We start from the raw sequence: 22,709 nt of genomic DNA, 5'->3' as shown, positions 1-22,709 counted from the left end.
AGTCTAAAGAACAAACCTATGGTGTAAGGAGCTAAATAACAAGGAAGTTGTATACGTTGGTTCTAAGGTGAGAACTGTTTCTGTGGCAGGGGAAAGAATTGGGTTGATCATGATCTCTTTGGGAGAACTGTAGGCACAGGGTCAATATTTATTCCTGTGCAGACCTCCAGTTTAGGGGGAGCCATCCTTACCTTATTAACGAGTGACATCTTGTTACAAATACTTATAGCTAGATAATCTGAATTGGGTACTTGGGTTCAGAGTATGAATTAACATAGGAGTAAGCATTCCTGGATTTCTTCTGCCTTTGTCCCCCAAATCAACCCTGGTGTTAGCGCAGATCACCTGTTGTGCAGAGAAGGAAGCAGGCTTTGTTTGCACACTGAAAGTAGGTACAACAAATGGGCACATTGAACTATTGGTTCAGTACTATACCCTGAGAAGTATAGGGGTAGGGTAGGAATAAATACCTTCCTGATGTTTGGATGAGGGAAATGAGAAATACAATCTTATGGCCAAATTCAGGGAAGTTTATTGCTGAAAGTGGCTGGTCCATGATATCGCCTCAGTTGTATATCCAGTTGCTGGCAAAAGGCTTTGACAAAGTTTTCAGTACTCCTGATTATTTTTTCAGTCCAGAATAATTTTGGGCAGTGATATCCCATGACATGTGATAGACAAATGTCTTTGGTGCTTGTACCAGTGATGCTGGCAGCCACTGCAGCATCTGAATAACCATGTGCTTGGCATGGGACAAGTGTTATTGTTTATTATAAACACATGGGTAACTGGAGGACCTATGACTAGCTTGAGTTGTTATGCTGCAATGGACCTATGCTTGTGCTGCAGCCTTGACCAGGACTTTACGGTGCTTGGTGCTGTAAGAGCTCAGGGAGTCCTAGCTCCAGTCTCAATGTTACCGTGGTCAGCATTTTTTTTGTTTGCTCTGCAGGCCACTAGGGCTGGGAAGGCTATTAAAAACTTAAGTCTTAAAGCCATACCCGTACAGAGGATTACAAGAGGCTTTTGCTGATTGCAGAGGGAGTATAAGGTATTCATTCAGTCTCATTCTCTGACCTGATTTGACTCACTAAAATAGCAGGAAGAAAAAAACATGAGATAACTTTCTGCCATTCCAGTGAGTAACTGTTCTTATAAAAAGGTCTCACCTTGTCAGTGAAGTGTGGGAACATAAGGCTGGGTGTATCAACAGAAGGAAAGAGCAGTGTGGGTGTAAGGAGAAGGGAGTAAGACTTCCCTCTTCTGGCAGCAGTGAGCTGTAGCTCAGCATGGTTGCCCGTGGCACTACAGAGCTTTGCCAGCAGCAGAGGTGCCTTCAGCAGTGCTTGTCAGGTAGGCAGTTCTAACCAACCAGATGGAGATGATGTACATCTTTCAGGAGATTCTGCCAAGGTTCAGTGGGACTGGAGAGCTGGTGCTTGTGTTTGCTAGATAGTTTTGTAGTCCATCACACATAAGAAGTGGGCATGCTTTATAGCGAATACCAAATGGTTATGACCTAAGTACTGATCTGTCTCCCGAATAGTCTGCAGTGGATCCAGTTGGGAACTATCAGAGGATGGTGCAGATAAAGGGACCTGAAAATTAAAATACAGTCTTTTGCTGGGAGCAAGTTTCTGTACTTGGGCTGCCTATCAATATGGTCTATAACTCTGATTTTGCAGTAACGGAGGACGCAGCAGGTTGAATTTGGGGCTCTGACCCACTGGTTACTGAGTTTACTCCTGATCAGCAAGAAGAGGAGGTAAGAATATCATTGAGTGTCCTGTCCCACTCAGCTGCCCCCCCCCCCCCCCCCCCAAAAAAAAAAACCCCAGAAAATTAATGAAATGAATCTCTCTTGGTAATGAAGCTGAGCTGAATCTCCATGTTCTATTGGTGTAGCTTAGTGTAAATCTATAACGGACTGGCCCTCCAGCTTCTATGTATCCCTTTCAGTACTTCACAAATACATGAAGCATGTGAGTATTACTTGAGTGACTAGTGTTCCGTTCTTGGAGCTTGTAGCTCTCTAACCCTGCCTCAAGAGTACAGAGTATTACCTCATTATTCTTGCCTTTTGTGTTTATGTTCGTTGACTTGGAGAAAACTATGCTAAATGGGGTGCTTAAAATATGACCTGCAGCAAGCTATGCAAATCTACTTCCTCCTTCTATTTCTAGGAGGGAGAGGAGGCCACTGTTAGCGAAGAAAAAGTTGTGAGCACAATGAAGGCAAATTTGAATGGTTGTGCTCTAATGTATTTTGTGTGCTCTGTCATAGAGAAGCTAACTCAAATTGCTGCATGAGTGTGATTTTTTTTGCTGTAGTAAAGTATCTGATACTGGAAGGAAGGCATAAGCATTGCCGTGGGATATCATCTCTTGAGAAGTAAAGAGCAAGTAGTTACAGTGGTAAATAAATGATGTCTTTATTACTTGTCCTGTCACTGACTTTTTTGCAATAGTTTCTCTTACTTGTTCTGTATGCATTTTTATTCATACTGTAATGATGCAGCCATGCTGCTACTTTGGATACACTGGAAGCAGTAAAACTAGACATGGGAATAGCTAGGTTCAACAGCTAAGACTTGAACTCTTCAATGAAGAAAATAATTATAATTATTAGTCCCTACTACTATAATATCTAAAAGCATCACTATCTACTGTCAATTCTACCAAGCGTGTGCCTCTGTCCATAGCCTAAACTACTGGGTCAGTAGGCTGATCCTGGCCATCGTTGTCATTTGGAGTTGTTAGGGTTGTCTACATAAACATCCATTTTGGTTTGGATAAATGGCATGCTTTTGGAGCAGGTCTCCTGATCTTTCCTACCTACCGTGCTTTGGTTGGTGTTTTAGCATCATTTTGGATTACTTTTGAATGAAAGTGCACTCCATATGCAGTGTGCTTCTATGGTCAATCCAAATAAAATCACTGAAATAATGTTGTGTAGATGGTGTGTCTGTGGTGCCAGGTGTTCCTCCCTACTTGTTCCACCCTACACCCAGTGTGCTGTACTAGTTTGTAATATAGACCTAGCAAATTCCCCAGTTCCACAGAGAAGATGCAGGTTACCTCATGTGAATGCTGACGGTTTTCAGTGGTTTCCCACAATACATTGTGTTTTTTAGAACAAAGTATTTCTCTTTACTAGGTGGTAAATCAGTAGGTCAATTTATTGTAGCAGAAAGAATCAAGCCATCTTGGCACTTATCCACGATCTGATGCTAGCGTTTGACAAGACTGGCATGGCTTTGTATACTTACAGGGCACTCTTGCGAACAGCTGGCGGCAGGTTACCTGCAGAATTTTAGGTTTATTCGTTGACAGGTGCCAACCCCCCCCACATATTCCCACAACCTGGGGCAGTAATTCAAATGCTTTTGAAAATACAAGGTTAAACTCTTCAAATGACTGGTCTGCAGAGTTGAGACCTGCTGGCCTTTTTGCTGCTAGTGACAGCAAAATAAGGCTGGGACTTCTTTGTACATAGGTCAAAGGTCTCCAGAGGTTAATGAGGTCTCCAGAACTGGAGTGAAATGTCAACCAACAAACCAGTGCCCCTTTACCTATATGACAGCAGCAATGGATTGCCAAATTTCTTAACAGTTCTGGAGTCTAAGAGGCTGTGAATTTGTAACAGTAGTTTGAAGACAAATGTAAATTGTTCTTCAGGAGTAAAGGGATAAATTATCCCACTGACTATGTGGGGTTTTTTCATTGTGTGGTGTGGGTTGCATTAATTATCAAATAGATATGAGTTTTCCTTGACTTGTGGAAAGGCCCTGCGTTAATATATATCAGTATGTGCTACTGTAGTGTGTTCTTTGATTCAATAAAGACAAGACCAGGTCATCTGTTACCATACTTCATGGAAGCCTTGAACCTTTATGTCATTTTAAAAGATAAATAAGATTGAAGCTCTTTCTTGTATTTCTTCAGCCTGATCCCCTCCGCTGCCTTGTTTAGGTGCACTACCTGCATACTTTTGCAAAGTAACTCTGACCAATAAAGCTGCTTTTATAGTCACATTGCACAGGCCACTGGAGTATAAAATTATTTTTCTGATTTAGAACATGCTTTATACAGAGCTGACTGTACCTTTTTAAGGGGTGAAAGGTCATAGCTGCTATCTTCAGTGCTGCAAAGACAACCAAGATTCATTTCTTCATGCCACTCAGGAGGCAACTGCCCTCAAATTAGTGTGGTTTTGCCTCTTGGTTCTGACTGTGTTCTGTAAATGCTGTACTGTAGGTAGAAAACAGGCATGGGTTTTCTATATGTTCTATGAAGGAAATGCTGCATGCTTATGGAAGACTGATGCAAAGATCTCAGCCAGCTCTGATGGCTCTAGAAAGGCTATAGGCAACTTTAAATGTGTGTTGCTGTGCCTGAGCTTATGGCACGGCAGGGCTACACAGCTTTCAGTACGAGATGCAGCATGTGTAGTACAACAGCGTTGTTCTCGTGTTGCTAACCTGCTAGCTAGCAGGAAATCTTGTCTCCAGTTCTGCCAGATACTGTCAGCATGCCCACCCTTAAAACATGCTGGTATGGAGAATGTATGCAGTTTACTTTTATTCTTCAGAAATCCGTGGTGCACGTGCAGTTCCAGTCTCTTTTCCTTTTGCCAGTGAAAGAGCACTGACTCATCTGGCAGTGCAAAAGAGATAACAACCCTTATAAAAAAGCAAAAGTCTTGAAAGCAGAACCCTCAGCTTTTGTTCTTAGGAGTTCTGAGAGGGGATGAACCTGTGTTCTGGAGACAGGGTGCTCCTTCATGAACAAATCTAGTTTCCCCAGTCCATCTGTGCTCCTTTCTGGGGTAACTGATACATCTTCTGCTGCAGTGTATAGTTTATTTCTTGTCAGAGTCCTTCAGACTGGCTCAAATTCTCTGGCTGTAGCTGCGCTCTGTAGCTGAACTGCAGTTTTTAGTTATTCCCTATCCATCTCTTTGCTCTTTCAGCTCAAAAGGCTGTCTGTGTGGTTGGTGTGTTTTTTTCTTTTTTTGTTTGGTTGGTTTTGATTTTTGTTTTTAATCAGAATGTGTCTTACCTATAGGTAAATATCTATAACCAAAGTTTCTGCCCTTCAGGCAAGAACTGAAAGGTATTTTACCCTGTATATGTAGACAGTTTCTAACATCAGTCATCTCTAGTCTGAGAGTGAAATTGTAATAGTTTATGTTGGATTTCAGATTTATGAAGTGGCCTTCGGGAATGCAGTTGTTTTTGCAGGAACTTAATAATATCAAGTAAATATTTGTGCAAACAGATCACTTCTTCAGACTGTCAGAATCTTTTCTTGGCAAGGTTACCTGCTCTGGCACGTGCAGTCTGGTATCCCAACATTGCAGAAAATACAGGTTACTAGACAAACATATGTAGAGCTAATTGTCTCTCTGCTTTTCCTTGGGTTGGACAGTAAGTGCCCTCCAAACTGCTTCAGTGTAATGCATGTGTGGTTTCTCTTGGAACAAATTATGGGTTTCCAGACCCATTTGTTTTTCTTTTCATTTTCTTCAGCAATATCTGATGGATGGACATGAAAAATAATTTTCCACAGCAAAATATCCTTCCATATTTTTGTTTTGGCTGAAAGAAAACCAAGACAAGGGAAGGAAGTACAATGTAGCAGATCATCTTGGTCTATAAAATGTTATGAATAGACAGGTGTAGCTTTATTAAATAGAAGTAATGGAGCACAGCCTGCTCTTATGGTAGTGTTTCTGAATGTGGTAAGTGTTCTCCAGGTCACAAAATGTGAGCAGGCACATGTCTGTGTAGCACCCTTTTGTTTCTGTACAGTTTGCTACTCTGTTTGACTTAAGGGAACTAAAAGCCCTCGCCAGTCTCTTGTAGCTGATATCCTTCTGGTTGCCTAAACACATCTCATCACCAGCCACTTCAAACATTCTGCCTTTAATTTTTTTGCTTATTGTGTTTCAAGATGCTAAATTATCAGATTGTGTTGAGGAAGTGTCTTGGTTTCATTTGTGCTCACTGGCTGTGGTATCTTAGCAATCAAATCCAAATGCAAACACAGATGTGTAACGTACACAGAAAACAAATCTAAACCAAGTATTTTATTTCTTACAATTTGATGAGAGGAAATACAGTGTGTCTTTCTAAGGCATATGACTCTTGTGTTTTCAGTACATCCATTTTTCAGGCAAAGTTTGAATTAAATAAAACAACTGAGAATATTGTTTATAGTATGTGAAACCACTTCCCTTTGTGGCTAGTACTTTAAACAAAGACTGAATCAGAAATAATACATATTGTCACAATGTCATTAGACTGAAGAAACACTAGAGCAAAGTGCCTTCACTGTAGGACAGTTTGTCAGCCAGAAACAATTATAATGGCTATATTGATTTAAGCTAACTGCCTATGGAATTTCAAAAGATTACAACTTTAATTGATATTGAATTGCATTGACTTGACTGATTTCCACATCCCTGATTTAAGTAGGTACTTATTGATTGCCCAAATCCGGCAAGGAGGCAGGTCTGAGTTGCGGAGGAACTCTTGTAGGAGCGTATGATGCTCTGTTAATGGGGCAAGGAGGAGAAATGGAGAAAGAGTAGCTTTAGCCAGGGCTGAGTTGGGATGGAGATAGGGATTGCTATCTCTGTAAGGAATGGCAGTGTGACTCCATCTGATTTGATCCCTCCACTCCTTAGGATAATCTTTGAGTTTACTATTAAAGACCAAGCGTGTTACTATCGCAACCAAGTGTGAGGTTTTGGATGGGGAGCTTATTTAGTGTAGCCCAGGCTTTCTTACAATGGGCATTGATCATCACCCCACTACCTTTGCTCATATTCCTCCTCCCATATTCATCTAGATGTGAGAATTTACATATGCCAGTGCCACTTCCAGTCACAGGGGTATTTTCAAGGTCTGCAATTCTGATTCCTCCTTTCTAATGGTTTGTCATCTCAAAAAAACAGGCTTGGCTAATTGTTAGTGCCACCTATGGTGCAGCAAGGATTTGGGTCTGCCTGGTCTGTTGTAGTCTTGCTGTACTGTGATTGCCTTGTTTCCCTGCTTCTGAGTGGGTATGTCCTGTTGTTGGCCCTTCAGTACTGCTGCACTGTGCAAGTGAATCCTGTACCTTTTCCAAGGAGAGCTTGAAATCCTTTCTACATTGATTTCTGTTTAGAACTTATGTGTATGGCTGAATCAATAATCAATGAAAATGTGAAAAGCAAAACCAAACTGTGTGGTGTTATTGAAAAGGCATTACTGGATCCGAACTCTAGAGCATGTAAAGTATTTGCTGAGTTGTTGTTGAGTCTGATTTATTGATTTTTCTTCCTTATGCTCTGCTGATTCCATAATTCTGTTAAATAGTTGAGCACTAGGAATATATATCTACCATTAAGAATCAGGGGCTTGATGTACTGGATTGGATTATCAAAGCAGATGTTTTGATCCCAGTAGTATGAGATACCTGCTGCTTTAAAGACAGGCTGTGCTCATCTGTGAAAGTTTTTGTCTGACCTCTATGCAATTATTGTATTCTGTGAAGCATGCAATATAAACATCAATGCTGTTAATAGCTATAAATAATTCCTCCTTCTGAAAATTTCTATCTGATCCCTGTTGTTGACTTACAGATGAGGTTGCTAAGTATCTCCCTAATGAAATTAACTATTGCAGTCATGACTAGAAACTCTAAGGAAATGGAAAGCTCAGACAGCATGAAGAATTAACAACCATAGCAATTGACTAAGACATGGTGCTGCTTAAAATAAAAATATGGAGATATACATTCTCTAGTGACCGATTACAAAAGCCTTAACTCTTCAGTATAATAAATAATTACTAGGTAGAGCTGTACAAATAACACCAAAAGGTGTGTGAGGGGAAATATGAGATAACATACGTTGGATTATTCCAAAGGTAGATGTTTGATGTCTTTTGTGAGGTCTGCGTCAATATAGATGCTAAAATAAAGGTAGTAGGTTTCTGGTTAAATAAATCTAGTTTCTCTTGGGGTTGAGGGGGGAGCAGAATGAAGTAGGAGAGGGTTTATATGACTATATGCAAGTCAGGAAAACTGGAAAGAGCTGGGAGTTGCACACTTAATCTGGAGAGTGCTGAAGTGCTTTGGTGTGGAGATGATTGAGGTGCTTACTGAAGTATGGATTTTGGAATTATTAGACTAATTGGTTAGGTTAATAGCCAAGATGTTGCCTTAGAAACATTATAGTTCCATTTGGAAAAGCAAATTATTGGGATAGTTGTTCTTGTAATAACGTATGTTGTAACATGAATGTGGAAAGGAACCTGGGCAGCCTAAACCAGATTACAGTTTGGTCCTTGTGGCAAAACGTGGTCTGGGATGAGGCAGAGGTGGTTCCTTCAACTAAATCCTTATAGGCCTCTGCAGTAGAGATTTAAATGTTAAAAGTCTGTTTTCTTACTACATGCATATGAAATAGGATCCTCCATTTCTTGTCAGTGATGGGGGGCGGGAAGAGAAGTTGTTCTGGTATTTTTCATAATCATCTGCTAGAGGGCACTGTGTTGCCAGAAAGGGATATATTAAGGCATAAGGATCTTAGTTTCATGGTGAAAATCAGTTCTTTGTATGTCTTGCTGGAATGAAAATCCCTGTCTGTGATGACTCATACTACAGTGAATAAACTTAGAGAATAAGCATGGATACATCAAAGCCTGATTTTAAGTGAATTCTGTATTGAGGTTTTTTTTTTTTAATTCTTTTGGCCATTTAAAAATAATCAGAATTGAGGAGTGCTGGGTTACTTCAGTGAATCTGAAGCTCGCTGATCACTAATGTAGGACTAATGCTGTATATGAGCTCAGGTTAAATTCAGTAAGGTATTTTAGCCAAAAATAAGGGAAATGTAATTCTGAAAAAGCTATGATACTCCATCAGCACTACTTATAAAATTTCAACTTTTTAATTAAATTTTAAAGTGAAACTAAAAACAAAATAAAAACAATTTCTTACAGAAAGAAATAGTTATAGGTTGAAACCTAATTTCTCTTGATTGAGGCACAAGGCAAAACCTGTTATTCACAGTTGTCTTGAGAGTAGCAGAATTTTCCTTAGCAGTTCAGAGAAACAGAAAAAAATAAATCCCTTCTGCCTGTCAGACAGGACTTTCACTGAGTCTGAATTTTAAGATTAACAAAGTGATGCCATCTTCTGCCTATAAAACTGGTGAGTTGTCAGAGGCCAAACTGAGTGCCTGTGGAATGGTTACAGGAGAGGTAAGTGGGTTTTTGAACCGGGGGGTGGAGTATATGATACTATAGAGGTGGAGATTGCTGTCATTGAGACTTTTTGGTAATGGATGATGTGCTACCATTCAGATCTGCCCCCTGCTGACAGAAGTGTTCAGCGTGTAAAAGTGCTGTTTTTATATTTCTTTATGAAGCAGAACATGATGGCCTGACTGACAGGTTATGGGGAAGGTCAAAGTAGATTTTATCACAGATGCCAATGTGATTTCCCTCTCTGGATTACACTGAGGACGCTTTCCAAAGATTTGACCTCAGTCCCTTACCTGCCTCTCCTATTGCAGTTTGCTTCATGGGACAGAGGAAATAGGATTAAACTTAATATTGCTATTGTGATTTTTTTTTTTATTATTTTTTAAAAATTATTATTATTTTTTATTCACAAACCATGACTTCCACTTAATTTTTCTTTCTTTGGCATATGTTGTCAGTTCTGTCACTGTGTGATGAGGCACCAAGGGCAGAAACCAGAGAGAGGTGGTAACATCAAGGCCACATGTTTTAATTGTCTGAACACAAAAGAGGTAAAACTGGACAGTACTTTGAGAGGCAGAGGGTTGTCCTTTGTTGTGACAGGGCGAATTAGCTGTAGTGTATCAAGGATGCCTGAATAAGAAGTTTGCCTGTTTTTTAGCTGCAGCAGTGTACATCATTAATGTAAGACGTCAGTGATGTAGACTTACTGGTACTGGCCTGTGAACTGTAGCCCTGTTTCAAGTGGGCAATTGTAAATTGTGCTTTAAGTTAGTTGAGTGTAGAAAGTGGGAGAGAACATGATCATGTTAGCATTAATGAAGGAAAATGGCATGAAATATTAAATAACAGTTATTATAAGATTACTTCATAAATCCAAAGGAAGTAGAGGTGGAAAAGACCTATGAGGTTATCTAACCTATCCATTCTAGAGGACTGGCTTGCTGCCTACAATATATAATCATTATATACTACATATACAAAATCTGGTACTCCAGACTAGCTTTAAATGCCCCAAGCTTCAGTACTCTTACTTGCAGGCATGTGGGAGGATAAGAAGAAGGAAAGGGCAATAGACTTCAGTTCTTCTTCTGAAACCTTTCCTGATATTTACACTTTTTTTTTCTCTATTTTGCCTTTTTTTATTTCCATTGTGTTTTTCTGCTTCAATGTCAGAAAACCCTGAAGAGTGAGGTGACTTTAGCCATTCTGGGTAGCTACTTTATCTATATGTGACTCGTCCCTTTTTGAATTTTTCTCAGTTTTTAATCTCTTTTGGCCTTTGTTTTCTTTCCTGTGGCAGGTGGTTTCACTAGCTAATCACCCCAGTAGTGGCAGTGTGTGGAATGAGAATATTTTCTTATGCTCTCTCCTTCTTCCTTTTCTGTCCCCTGTCACCAGACTTACATATCCTCACTGGATAAATATCCCTTTATTAGAGAGCAATATCATTATTCCCTTGTAGAGCTGGAAGGCAGTAATGACTTGCCACAAAGAAAGGTAGTATGAGCCCTGGTGGAGGTATCATGTAACTTAGAAGGTTGCTAGAGTAAACAGTACCAAAAGGTTGATGTTTGTCTTGTCTTTGACTCTCATGAGTTTGAGTGTACACCCTGAAAAACAAGTACCTGCTCAAAGAAGAAGCCGGCATGTAATAGTCTGTCAATGTCTGAGAAGTATGGAACAGTTACTTAGCCTCTCTGCATGTTCTTATCCTTATTTCTTTGTTTCATTTACTCTGTAATTGCTTTTTCAGCCCGCTCAAAGAGTTTGGTGATGGGTGAACAGATTGGGCCTCCTTCCAGACCTTCTTCTCCAAACCCTCAAGAACGTGTGCTGAAGTGTGGCTGGCTGAAGAAACAAAGGAGCATTATGAAGAACTGGCAGCAGCGGTGGTTTGTGCTGCGTGGGGACCAGCTCTTCTATTATAAGGATGAAGAGGAAACTAAACCTCAGGTATGACTAGAGAACTGTAGGGCATGTTGGTTGTGACTTCTACGTGGGTCACAGTTACTGCTTTTATTGACAGCTCATTTCAGTTGCTCTCTCTTCTAGCCAAAACCATACACACTTAAGGAGGTTCAAAGGCAAGAGACATTGCAGGGAGACTTAGCTACTACCGAGGCAAGTAGTAGAGCTTGGGAGAAAGTTACAAGGTGTTTATTTACCCACTAGGGCATGCCGAGCTCCAAATGTTAGTATGGTCATCAATGAGACTGGAGTTTGACAGGAAGAGCTGTGGAGTTCCATATTACTAAGGCAGAAGCGAAAAATCTTGCTTAATCAGCTGGGATTCATTATCTCCCAAATAATCCATTGTTCATCAGAGAGGTGAGCTAGCTGGTATGGGTAGAGTAGGTATTATTACATGCCAGCAAGTAGGACTTGAGAATGGGCTGTAATGTGTGTTTCAGTGTGTTTTATGTACACCTGGGAGTTATTGCTTTTCTATGCAAATTTTGAGGAGAAAGAATTTACACAAGGCTTTGTGCTGTGTCTGGAAGGAGGAGTGTGTGTCTGACAGCAAAAACTAATTTAGCAGACCGGGGAACAATGTGACCCTTCTACAACAGGGGAAAAAAATTAAACTCTCTGAAGTTTACCTTTGTCAAATCTTCTAGACTTTGAGCATGAATGCAGAGAAGAATACTTCTCCTGGTGGAAAACACTGGTTAAGTCTTGCTGTGCAATATGTGTTGGACAGTGTCATAGAACTGTCCCAAAGTAGACTGTGGAAAGAAAACAGAGGAAAGGGAGAGGATCAAAGTTTTTGGGAGCTAGCAAGAAGAGAAAAGGTCAACTAGTGGTTAGATAATTTAATAACAACGACTAAATGATAATTGAATAAATTGAACCACAGTAGGACTACTTAAAATAGTAAGTTTAGATCAGCTGTATCAGTTTGTCCATGGGAGAACAAATGTGTGCAAGAAAGCTTTCCAAAGCACGTTTATTCTTGCAAAGGACTTGGGAGATTCTCGTTAACTATGTGCCGAGTAGCTGTAGGGCACTTTGCTGGTGATAAAGGGTAATAGGCAGTGACTATGCAACATTGCCATGGGCACATGACATGTTTAACTTGTAACTTTTTGGTGGTATTTTAAATATTTCTTCTTAAAGTGAACATTGCACAAGTATGTCTCTCTTAAGCCAAGTATTAAGTAATGGAATTTTTGACTAACTTCTTGCTGCTTCACATACCTTTTGTGAGTGTGTTGCTGGTCTAGCACCAATTTCTTACAATTAAATGTGTTTCTCTAAAACAAGTTATAATGAGAGGACAGTGCTGCTGCACCTAGGGTGAATGCGGAGCTGAGAACATTGCATTTGTCAGTCTGGACCAGCATTAAATTCCGGATGATTTTCTGCTTCTCTGACCCTTCTATATATACATCACTTAGTAGGGCGATGTGTTACGCTACAGGATGGGATAAAGCTTACAGCTAAGATGAAGAATTTCTTATTCAAGTTCTTCAATATGCCTGTAAAATATTCTTGACGCATTTAAGCTAAGGGCTTTCCTAGTTGCTGTAGTATATTATGCAGCATATTTCATGTAGTCATTGTTTAGACTGTCAGGCCTCTAACCAGAGTCATTGATCAGAGGGAACATAATTGAATAAGCCAGACAGTGTCCCTGTACTGCTGCCTCCTGATGAGTCAGTACAGGCATTACAGAGTGACAGACAGCTGGTGTAATATCATCACCATCCACGCTCTCATTATAGCCTATTATTAAACTGCTTGATACAGCTGCGTGCTTAACTGTTACACATAAATTTCATTGTAGAGTGAGAAAGGAAATGAATTTTCCCCTGTGAGCCTGACACATGCATGGTAGATGCAGGAGCATGTTGGCTGCATCTTATGTCTTGCACTTACCTAATCAGAGATTTGATCCATCGTTATGGATAGCCTGCTGTGTAAAGGCTAGAAAGGCTTGAACTCGATGATGTAACCTGTTGTTACTTAGGACTCTGCAAGCAACAGCTGGATTTTGTGCGTTTAAGACAAAAGCACCCTATCTTCCCATAAAATGCATGGGGAGAGCTGGTCATTTTCTGAACTGTATCAGTGAACATGATGAGGAAGGAGCTGCCTCAGGTAGTCATGTTGGAAGGAGTTTCTTTGTTGCCATACATTTATCACTGGGGGAAGCCATTTTGTATAGGATGATAGAGGACCACATCCTGACTATTCTTGTATCAGTTCCAAACTAGGATTTACGTCTGACTTCAGCTAGGACTGTACACATCCCAGAGGTTAGATGTGCTTTTGGAACATGTAGATAGCTGTTGCTTGGAATCTCTGAAATGAAGGGACAATGGTACAGGCATGCCCACATGGCTTAGAAGAAAGCTGTGACTCTGGAAGGTCTTTGTTACAGCCCATGTAGATATTTTCATCAGTTGATATTAATCTCTGATTTCCTTCAGCTCTAAAGATATTCATGCTTCTTTTAAATCTTTCTGTTTTAAATGTTGAGTATGGTCTGTGAGCTTGTGTGCAAAAACTAAATCAATAGCTTCACTGAAATTCCCATTGATCTTCTTCTACTTGATTATTTATATGTAGCCTGGAAGAGGGTCATATTCTTACTGTTTTCTGATGAAGTCAAGTGAGATTTATGCCGTAATGCTTCAAAAGAGAAATCTTAACGTCTTTTTGTTTGTTGATGTTGCATTGCCTATTTTTATGAAAACCTGTGTTTCCGGGTCCTTAGTGGGAATTGTAGATATTCTTCCTGTGAAAATAATGCTGAAAAGGTGGAGCTGTAATCTGATGTCAGGAGAATGGCAGAGACTTACTGGAGTGAAGAGGAGTTATTCTGTGGCCTTAATGGATTGAATACTGTTGAAGGCATGAGTGTTTGTGTGCCTTATGACATAGTTGCACAGTCCATTCCGTCAGACTGACCTCTGTGCCAAAGGTTAGAGAGTGAACTTGCAGCCGTTGCTTTTCTTCAGTATTTTCTCAGGTGTCCCCATGAGGAAAGGGGGAAGGGGAGGATTGACCTGCAAAGAGCTTTTGATGCTCCTATTTACTCTGTCAATATATGTGTGGGGTTTTAAAGTAGCTTTGGGTTTGTTTCTATTCCCAGGGTAGGAGGTAGCATGCAGCCCTCCCCAATTTCCAGGGGAACAGAAACCATTCTGCAGTTAATTCATTAACCTTTCGTTCAGTATTGACTTGGTATGATAAAAGGCTCTAGTGCATCTGCAGTGGCCTTGACTTTTGCAGCTCTAGAAAACAGTAGAATTTTCTAGAATGTGTTCTGGCCACTGGACTCTGAACATTATGTTGTATATGATACTTTTCTGTATCCTTTTGGAATAATTGGTGATGCATTTGCAATTTTGTAATGTTGCCTTTCCAGTGTTTTCCTGTTATCTTTGGAATGCCTTCAGCATGTCTTCTAATTTCAGTGAACCTGAAAGTCAAAATGTAGGACAACAGAATTGGGAGGGAAGGGTGCTGAAATTTTATTCTGTTCTGTTTACTTGTTGTTTTTCCTTCATTTTAAAACTTGCAACCATTCTAGATAAACCACTTGGTATCGACTTTAAGTACCCTCCTTTTTTACTGTCTTTTTTTTTTTTTTCCTCTGTCCTTTTTTTTTTTGTTGTGGTTTGCCCTGGGATTCAGAAATGCACACCTGAGGGCAGATTTGAGCCCCACTGTTTCCCCCACTCCCATCTTGTAAGCATTTGTAACAGTGACCAAAGTGCTGTGTTAAAAGTAATGGTATAAGAATTAGGATAATCAGTGTTCTGCCACCAACTGTGTTTGTTGAGGGGCTCAGTGAAGAAAAGGAATCTTTCCACTCATGTTTCATGTTAAAGCTTTTCTTTACCAAACCCTGGCTCCACACAGCCTGGTACAGGGCAGGACTTCTCAATTGGTCTTGTTAGGGAGGACTACAGCAATACTTCTAAGGTATGAACGCTTGTCCTCTTTAAGATTCTTCCTCAAAGCAACAAGGCCTTGAAAGGGTGCAAGGTGATGCTATCATCAAAAATTGGATTTGAACCTTCAGCTTACTGTAAAGTCTGTGACCTGTTGCCTGCCCCTTGAGCTTCTGAGCCATCTCAGGCTCCCAAAGCCTGAGAGAGGGAGGAGTAACTTACTTGTGAATTGAAGCTTATTTCTGGGGCATGCTTTGGCATATATCAAGTTAGACCTTGGGGAATTTAAGCTGATTTAATGCATCATTAATTTACTTCCCAAGCAAGATTGCTAATGCAGTGTGAGTGGATGGTGGACAAGGACACGTCAATCTATTTAAATTTAGTAATGTCTTTCTACCGGTGACTGCAACTGTCAGAATTGATGCAGCCTCCCTGCTAAGATGAATTGTGGTTTTTTTCTACCTTTTCAGCTCTGTTTATTTAGAGTTCTCTGTTGTGTGCCAGGCAGATTGGACAGCTGTGAGCTAGATATGTCATTGCCCTCTGGAGAAGCGTTTTGCCCCCTAAAAGGGCTGGTTATATAAGATAGAAGAGCTCAGCACAGTTCCTGGCATGTGCAAAGAGAAATGCACATGAAGGTGATCTGAAGATCTTTGCTATATATACACCCATAACCTTACTTTCCAGAGACGGGCCTAAGTTGCAGGCTTTTCTTGTTCTTCGCAGGTAGAGTCAGCATCCCTCAATTTTCCTCTCTGAAAAATCATTCTTCTGGTTCTGTTATTTCCCTACTCTTCTTCCAGTTGTTATGCTACCAGCTCAACTTGCTGCAACTTCATTGCACAGCTGAATGAGGTGCACGCTGGTAAGGACAAAGTAGCTGTACTGGTGTACAGTCCACATTGCCACTGTGGCTGCAGCAAGTCCTTCTGCTGTCCCGTAGCTGTGGTTGGTTTTCTGTTTGTTTTTTAAGTGGGCTCTTCTACGTACTGATCTTTCCCTCCTCCATTTCATCAAAGATGGTTAAAATGAGAATAAAACCCAAGTCACTTCAATGAGAACTTTCTACAGAATATATAAAATCAAATATGTTCTGAAAAGGATCAAAAAGGAAGTGTGTCTTGACTGGGAAATGCTTTGGTTTAGGGTGCCAGTTCAAGCAATTTATGCCTCTGTACTCTCTTCTAGAGTGAACATGACTCTCGTGTACCAAAGGTGCGTCTCACTGGAGGGAGGACAGGTCACATTGCACCATATGGTGCATCAAGCATGGAGAAAGTCCATTTGTTTAGTTTTGTTGCAGGAGAAGGGTGACCTGAGGCAAGAAAATTACAACCTCTGGAAGGCACTGGAGTGTGAGATTTTGGGTTAACCCTTGAACTTCATCACTGACTTCAGTTTCCTGCAGAAAGATGGGCTTTCTGAAATTCCTTAATTTGACTGCACTTTTCTGTGAACAGCTACTGCTCTTCACTGTAAATACAGTCTGAATCTCCTGGTCTGTATATACTACTGTACATCTTCACCTGGCATGTGTATCATTAGTTTTTGCCTAAAATATGTGTGACCTGCCTATATGTATTTGCTAAGTTTACTAATACAGGCTGAGGGAAAGAACCCCCCAAAAAAGCATGCCTTTTTCTGAAGTAACACAGGGCTTTAGTCAGAGTCCTGGGTTCTGCTTGACTATAAATGTGAGGTGTAGGTAACTGTTTCAAATGGGGATTTACGCTTGCTTTATACTATTGTATAAGGAAGGTCTAACTTTTATTTTGTGCTGGCTTGGAGACACTACCCAGTTTGAGACTGGCTAGTTTGCTTACAGGGCTTCTTAAGAGAGGACTGTACCTTAAAGCGGGGGGAGAGAGAGAGTTACTGCCTCTTTAACAACTTTTCTTTCTACAAAATGTAAATTGGTCCTCAAAGGAAAGCAGCTGTTAACATTTAAGAGGATTACATCTTCTGACAGAAAATGGCTATTGCCAGCTTTCAAATGATACCTGAAACTCTGAAAATCTGATCAGCTGGGATCAACTGATATCATATTAGTTCTTAATGCTATATGTACATTTCTAGCTTGTGTTAAGAAGCTTGTTGTCAGAACTGGAACGCCAGCTTGTAAACCTCCATGACTCGGAGCCTATTTCCTAGCTGAAGCATTTTCCATCTCAAGCATTGCTGCTCTGGTAATTTATTTTTAGTAGTTCTTGAATGTTCTATGTTCAAAGAAAAGAGTAAAACTAAATTCATCTACATTTAATACAAGCTGGCTCCTTGGTTTATTACAGTGGTTTCTCCAAACAAAGCATCTGTAGGAAAAATGTATTACCAAGGGGCAAAGGCAGGGAAGTTATGCCATAACAGATGTAATGAAAAATAACATAACTGGCTTCTCTATTTTATGGAGAAGATTGAAAAGGTCATATGATGGCTTGTCTTTCATCAGTTGAAATCCTGGATTGTCTATCTCATGAGACACTAATTGTATTACTCAGTAATATGGATCTGGAAGCTGACAAAGAGAATAACTGGGATTTGTTTTGATTACCAATGTTATGATGCTCCAATCTGTCCTGGATTTGGCTGTTGCCCAGTTGGTTGGAGAGAATGTAACTGCATGTTTACTAGAGAGATACATGAAAACAACTGGCTGAAGCAACTTCTTTTTCTGCTCAGCCAAAAAAAGATGGTTTGGACCCAGCTTCCATTCCAGGGCAGTTCTGTGCAGGAGTAGAAACTGTTTATTACACTTTTCATGGCTTAACTCTTTAGAGTCCCAATTCTTACTGCCTTTTATCTGTCTTATTGTGTTTATGTCCTAGAGAATGTTAGCTGGACACGCTTTATAAATGTCAAAGATTAAACTAAAAGATGTGGAAAAACAATGAGGTCCAAATAGCATGTTCGTTCTTGTTATACCAACATTACTGGACAAGAGCTTCCTGTGATCTCTTTTTCTAGCTTTTCCATAGATGAAGATGACTTTGTTCACTTTGAAGATACTATACCACCAGCTATGCACCGAACTGGAATACATTGTGTTAATTATGCGTAGGCTCAAGGTGAAAAAGAATCTGAATTCTGGCAGCATTTGAATTTAGGAAGTAAAGGGACTTAGATTTCTTGTTAGGGAAACTGCGGTCCCTTGGATTAAAAGGTGGTCCTGTTGCCTTGCAAACCTGAATCAGCTGCTGTTCTTCCCTATCTTCCTGGGAACTTCTGTGTACTGCAAATCTCTGGAAAACAGGCCATTTTCTTCAGTTACAGAACTAAAGATTTAGAAATAGAACTTCAGCCACCTCATTGCTGCAGGCTGCAACTGGAAGCTAAAGGGTGAAGGAAGAGTAGATGTAATGTGAGATGAAGCTTTTGCAAGGGATAATTAGTTATGGAAACCAAGGAGAATCACCTATGCATGCTCAGAGTGTTATTCCAGAGGAAAGATCATTTAATCGGAAGTGTCCAGTGTGAGAGAAAGGATAGGTGAGGCAGGTGCATGACTAGCTCAATCTTTTTCTTGCTTAGAAGGGTGGAAAGGAAATGGACTCAGTGGAAGGGTGGTGCTTAACTTTGCTGTGTCTGTTATATTTATCTTCTTTTTCCTTACCTTGGTCATGGCCTTTCCCCTTTCACTGGTGTTTGTGTCCCTTACAGGGTTTGATACTACTGCAAGGTAATCAGGTGAACGAGCTGCCACCTAATCCTGATGAACCAGGGAAACATCTCTTTGAAATTGCCCCAGGTAGGCCAGCATTTCCTTGTACTTTTCAACATAACATCGTCTCATTCCCATTGGTTGTCATTAATGATAATTAAACTGTACTGATCACTTCACTTTTAAGCAATTCGGTACGCTAGCCAGATTGTCTAGAGACTTGGAAATGGAGCTTGACAAACTACTCTGTGTTCCTTGTTTTGGATATAACTGCTGCCGTGGTACCTCATGAAAATAGTAGTTGAGATGCATCATGCTCCTTGATTTTTCGGTTTGGCGGGGCTCCTTGCCTGGAGTGCTGTGTGGTCTCCTAAGCTGATGTGGTTTTCTGGTTATGGGAGAAGCTGACACAGAGCACAGCACAGAATTTGTAGAAAAAGAGTGTGCAGTATCTGAATGTAATTCCTTTCATGTACAGTAATGGGGGGGGAAACATTTCAAAATGTATCACTTTCAGATAAAAGGTTTAAGAGAATAGATGACCTGCCACAGAAGAGAGGTTGGAATTTTGTTAGGTAGAAAATCTAATGGTCTGTCAGCGTAGTCTTAATGTAAAACTTTTGAAATCCTTTTAGCTCCCCTGTAAATACTTCCTGTGGCCTGGCTTGGTATCTTGAGGGTATATTTAGAGTTAAGTTCCCTGCTGCGGCATAGGAGTATTAACTTTATTTAGTTCTGAGCGCAGTTGGGAGAGGACTGTCTCTGAGCACAGATTTGAATGCAGTATATTTTGGAGGTAGTTTCAGGTAGCAGGATCTACAGAGAAGAAAGCTGTTGCACCACTAGCAGTTTAAGACCAGTGGAGTGAAAAAGATGAACCAGGTTAGTCCTTCCACAGCTATCTCCTAATAACCTGAAGACCGAGTTCCTGGAAACAAAGAGGGAGACAAATGTGACTATGGTAAAAATTACGTGAGTGTGCTGGCTTAGTCATGCTTTACTTCACAGCCAGTTTCTCGTGCGTGGACTACCTATCCATGCTTCTTAGTATTGTCTGGTTCCCCACAGTGTTGATGCTGTTGATAGGGTAGACAAAAGTTATTATTTTAGGCTGCCTCTTTTTTTTTTTTTTTTTAATGGAACGGACAGCACAGGGAATACTAGTTGAGTGTTACTCTTGTGGAGGCAGGTATGCTTTTACCAGTGTCTTTGGGGTCTTTTTCTTACCCCCTAATCAGGCTGGCTTAAAATGCCTGTGTTGCGCACCCCTTGACACAGTATCAGGCAGTGGAAGAGGAACAGGCAGTGCTGCAAGGTTTTCAACTACAACAGCAGGCAGGGTTTTGCAGTAACTCAGGCACAGCATTCTGTTTGACACAGAGGAAACTACCTGGGGAGAAGAGATTTATTTTTGTTTTTTTCTTCCTTATCACTGCACACTATCTGTTAATGCCATCTCCTTCTTGTACTGCACTGTGCCCTCATAGGCAGCGGGGCATTGGGCTCAGTGTTACTTGCATGGAAGATCTCCTAGGAAGTGGCATTTGGTGCCTCAGTGTGACACATCTTCTGCAACATTTTCCAATGATTGTGCACCATATGGTTGTAAAGCACTGTGGATCTGGGATGTGAGAGCACTTGGGTTGTTGTGATTGTGAACGGTCCTATGTGTTCAGGCAGTGATCTGAAATCATTAACTGAGACACAGACTGGCCTGGATGAGTTTCCTGCAGATTTGAGTTTGCCCTCTGGTTCCAGGTGGGAAAGTAGTCATTATGCACTTCTTCCCTAACCTGTCAGGTTATGTTACTGTAGCCTGCAAAAGAATTGTCCTGAACTGAGGTAGCTGTTGCTTCAGTGGAGTTGGTAAAGCAATGCCATGTGTCTACTTGAAAGAGGCTATCCAGAAGGGTGGCAAAAAAATGACACTGTTCACAGCATAGTTGTGAATCCCAGGACATTTGTGTTCAGCTTGTGGTTTTGACATTGCCCTTCTCTGTGTTCCCTGGAAAAAGGATTCAGCCTTAGTGCACCGCTGTCCTGCCTGCAAAATTGAGATGTTTTCCCTACCTTGTGGAGCTAAATCCACTCATGTTTATAGCAAGCTTAGTTGCTACATGGATAGCAAGTATTGAAAAATGCTATAAATAGATAGTCAATACAGAATGTGACTCGGCACAGACGTCACTGGAGAATGTGGCCTGAAGAGTTCCTCATTCTCTTCACAGTACACTTATTCTGTGCTGGTTTTGGCATAAATGCCTTTTCTTTTTTGCATGTGTTCTGAAATGGCTGTTCTGCATGGTTGCCAGCCAGCAGAACACCCACTTAGTGAACAGCTCTTAAATGGATGCCAGATAGGAAGGGGAACACAAATGATCTTACAGGACCCAAATAATTATTTTCCATCACTTCCCATCTTTCCCTGTGTTGGATGTACAGCCATGATCATATCTTTGCCCAATTGTGCCTCGGTTCTCCCCCCGTAGACTAGGACTATATAGTTGCTATAGGGGTGATGAGATTTTTTTTAGTCGTCTTAACTAAGTTGGGGATCTTGTGAATACAAGTACATTCCATAGCTGTAAATATAGATAGGGGATTTTACTGTGCTTGTAAGCAGCAGAACTCTAACAAAATTAAAGTGTGCGTTAATTAAAGTGTTCATTAGTTAAAGTGCAGCATTCCTAAAATGTTCCCATAGTGTCCTGATACCAGCTTAGCTGGTAGAGAGGAGAGGCTGAGATCTCCCAGCAAGGAAACATCCAAAGTTTTCAAAAGTCTGTGGTACCAGTTACCTCCAAAAAAATACTTTGAACTCAATAGGTAAGGCTTTCAGCATTCTTGTTGCTGGAACTGTTGCTGGGATCTTCCCACCTTTCCTCTTCTGCAGGCTGTGTAAAGCTTGGCTGTGGGAGCTGCTTCCTCAGAGTGCAGGGACTAGAGTAACAGCATGTCCTGGTGCTGTAACAGAGCACGTATTGATTTTTTGCTGAGTAACAAGAACTAATGATGGGCATTGTGTATTATTCATGTTTCATCAAGTTCATTTCTAAGCTGTATAGTGCAGCTGGGAGAAGGGTTAACTAGGGACATGAGAGACTGCAGAACAGTTCTACAGTCAAACCAGCATTAGATCTGGTGGCAGGGCTTCCTGAAATACCTCCTTTGGCAGAGATGCTCTCTATCCTCTTTTCTGGAGAAACTATGTAAATTTCTGGACCCTTTTTAATCCATCCATGCTTTTCTCCCTTACAGCTAGTGAAGTCCGAAGTGGAATGGCAAAATAAGCTGTAGGCTCAAGTTACTCTCATATTCCAGTGCCTATTAGCCAGGCAGGGGGGAATGTTTTTATAAAATTGCCAGGGTAGTATGAGGCCAGGTGCAAAGCTTTAACCATTTGGTGTAATCATCACACAGCAGCTGGTATTTCTGGATAGAATTAACCACTGTGTGTTGCTTGGGAGAGGAGTCCAAATCTGGTAACAGAATCAGCAGCCGACTGATTACTAGGGGCAGCAAAAGAACCATGTGTTAGCCTGGGGTTACAGTGCATTTCAGAGTGGTGTGATGCAGTGTGTAAGAAGCACAGGGATTGATCTCTGAGAATGTCTTAAGGAATATTTATGGCTTAAATGCTCCTGAGGTCTCACCTTTTAGGAAGCTGATGCTTTTAATGTCCTGTGGCAAATAGTCTGCCTAGTTTTATTCTCTGGTCTTTGCAGCACTATGAGATTTCTCTGACTCTCCAGGGAAACTTGAGTGTCTCATCTCACAGTGCTGCAAAGGAAAAGGAAGGAAATGGTAAAAAGGTTCAGAAATTAGTAGGTGAAAAGTGTTGTCTTTTGATAGGAATGGCAAGAGTTCTTACCAGTTGATTGGAGAATAG

At 40.8% G+C, this 22,709-nt stretch overlaps 1 protein-coding gene across 3 annotated transcripts in view; it reads left to right on the top strand.

Moving 5' to 3' along the window:
• ARHGAP22 (Rho GTPase activating protein 22) overlaps positions 1-22,709 on the top strand; it is a 157,590-nt gene that overhangs the window by 18,932 nt on the left and 115,949 nt on the right. For 2 of the 3 annotated variants that reach the window (XM_054204706.1, XM_054204705.1), the window contains exons 2-3: positions 11,013-11,212; positions 18,820-18,907. In XM_054204706.1, coding sequence (XP_054060681.1) covers positions 11,013-11,212; positions 18,820-18,907 — 288 coding nt within the window. Of the gene's footprint in view, positions 1-1,727; positions 1,766-11,012; positions 11,213-18,819; positions 18,908-22,709 lie in introns of those variants that run through there. The other variant, XM_054204707.1, reaches the window with a different exon arrangement.

This window comes from Rissa tridactyla, chromosome 6, assembly GCF_028500815.1.
Source record: "Rissa tridactyla isolate bRisTri1 chromosome 6, bRisTri1.patW.cur.20221130, whole genome shotgun sequence".
Classification (NCBI taxonomy): Eukaryota; Metazoa; Chordata; class Aves; order Charadriiformes; family Laridae; genus Rissa; species Rissa tridactyla.
Note: the sequence above shows the minus strand (reverse complement) of the source record. Positions and strands in the feature narration are given on the sequence as shown.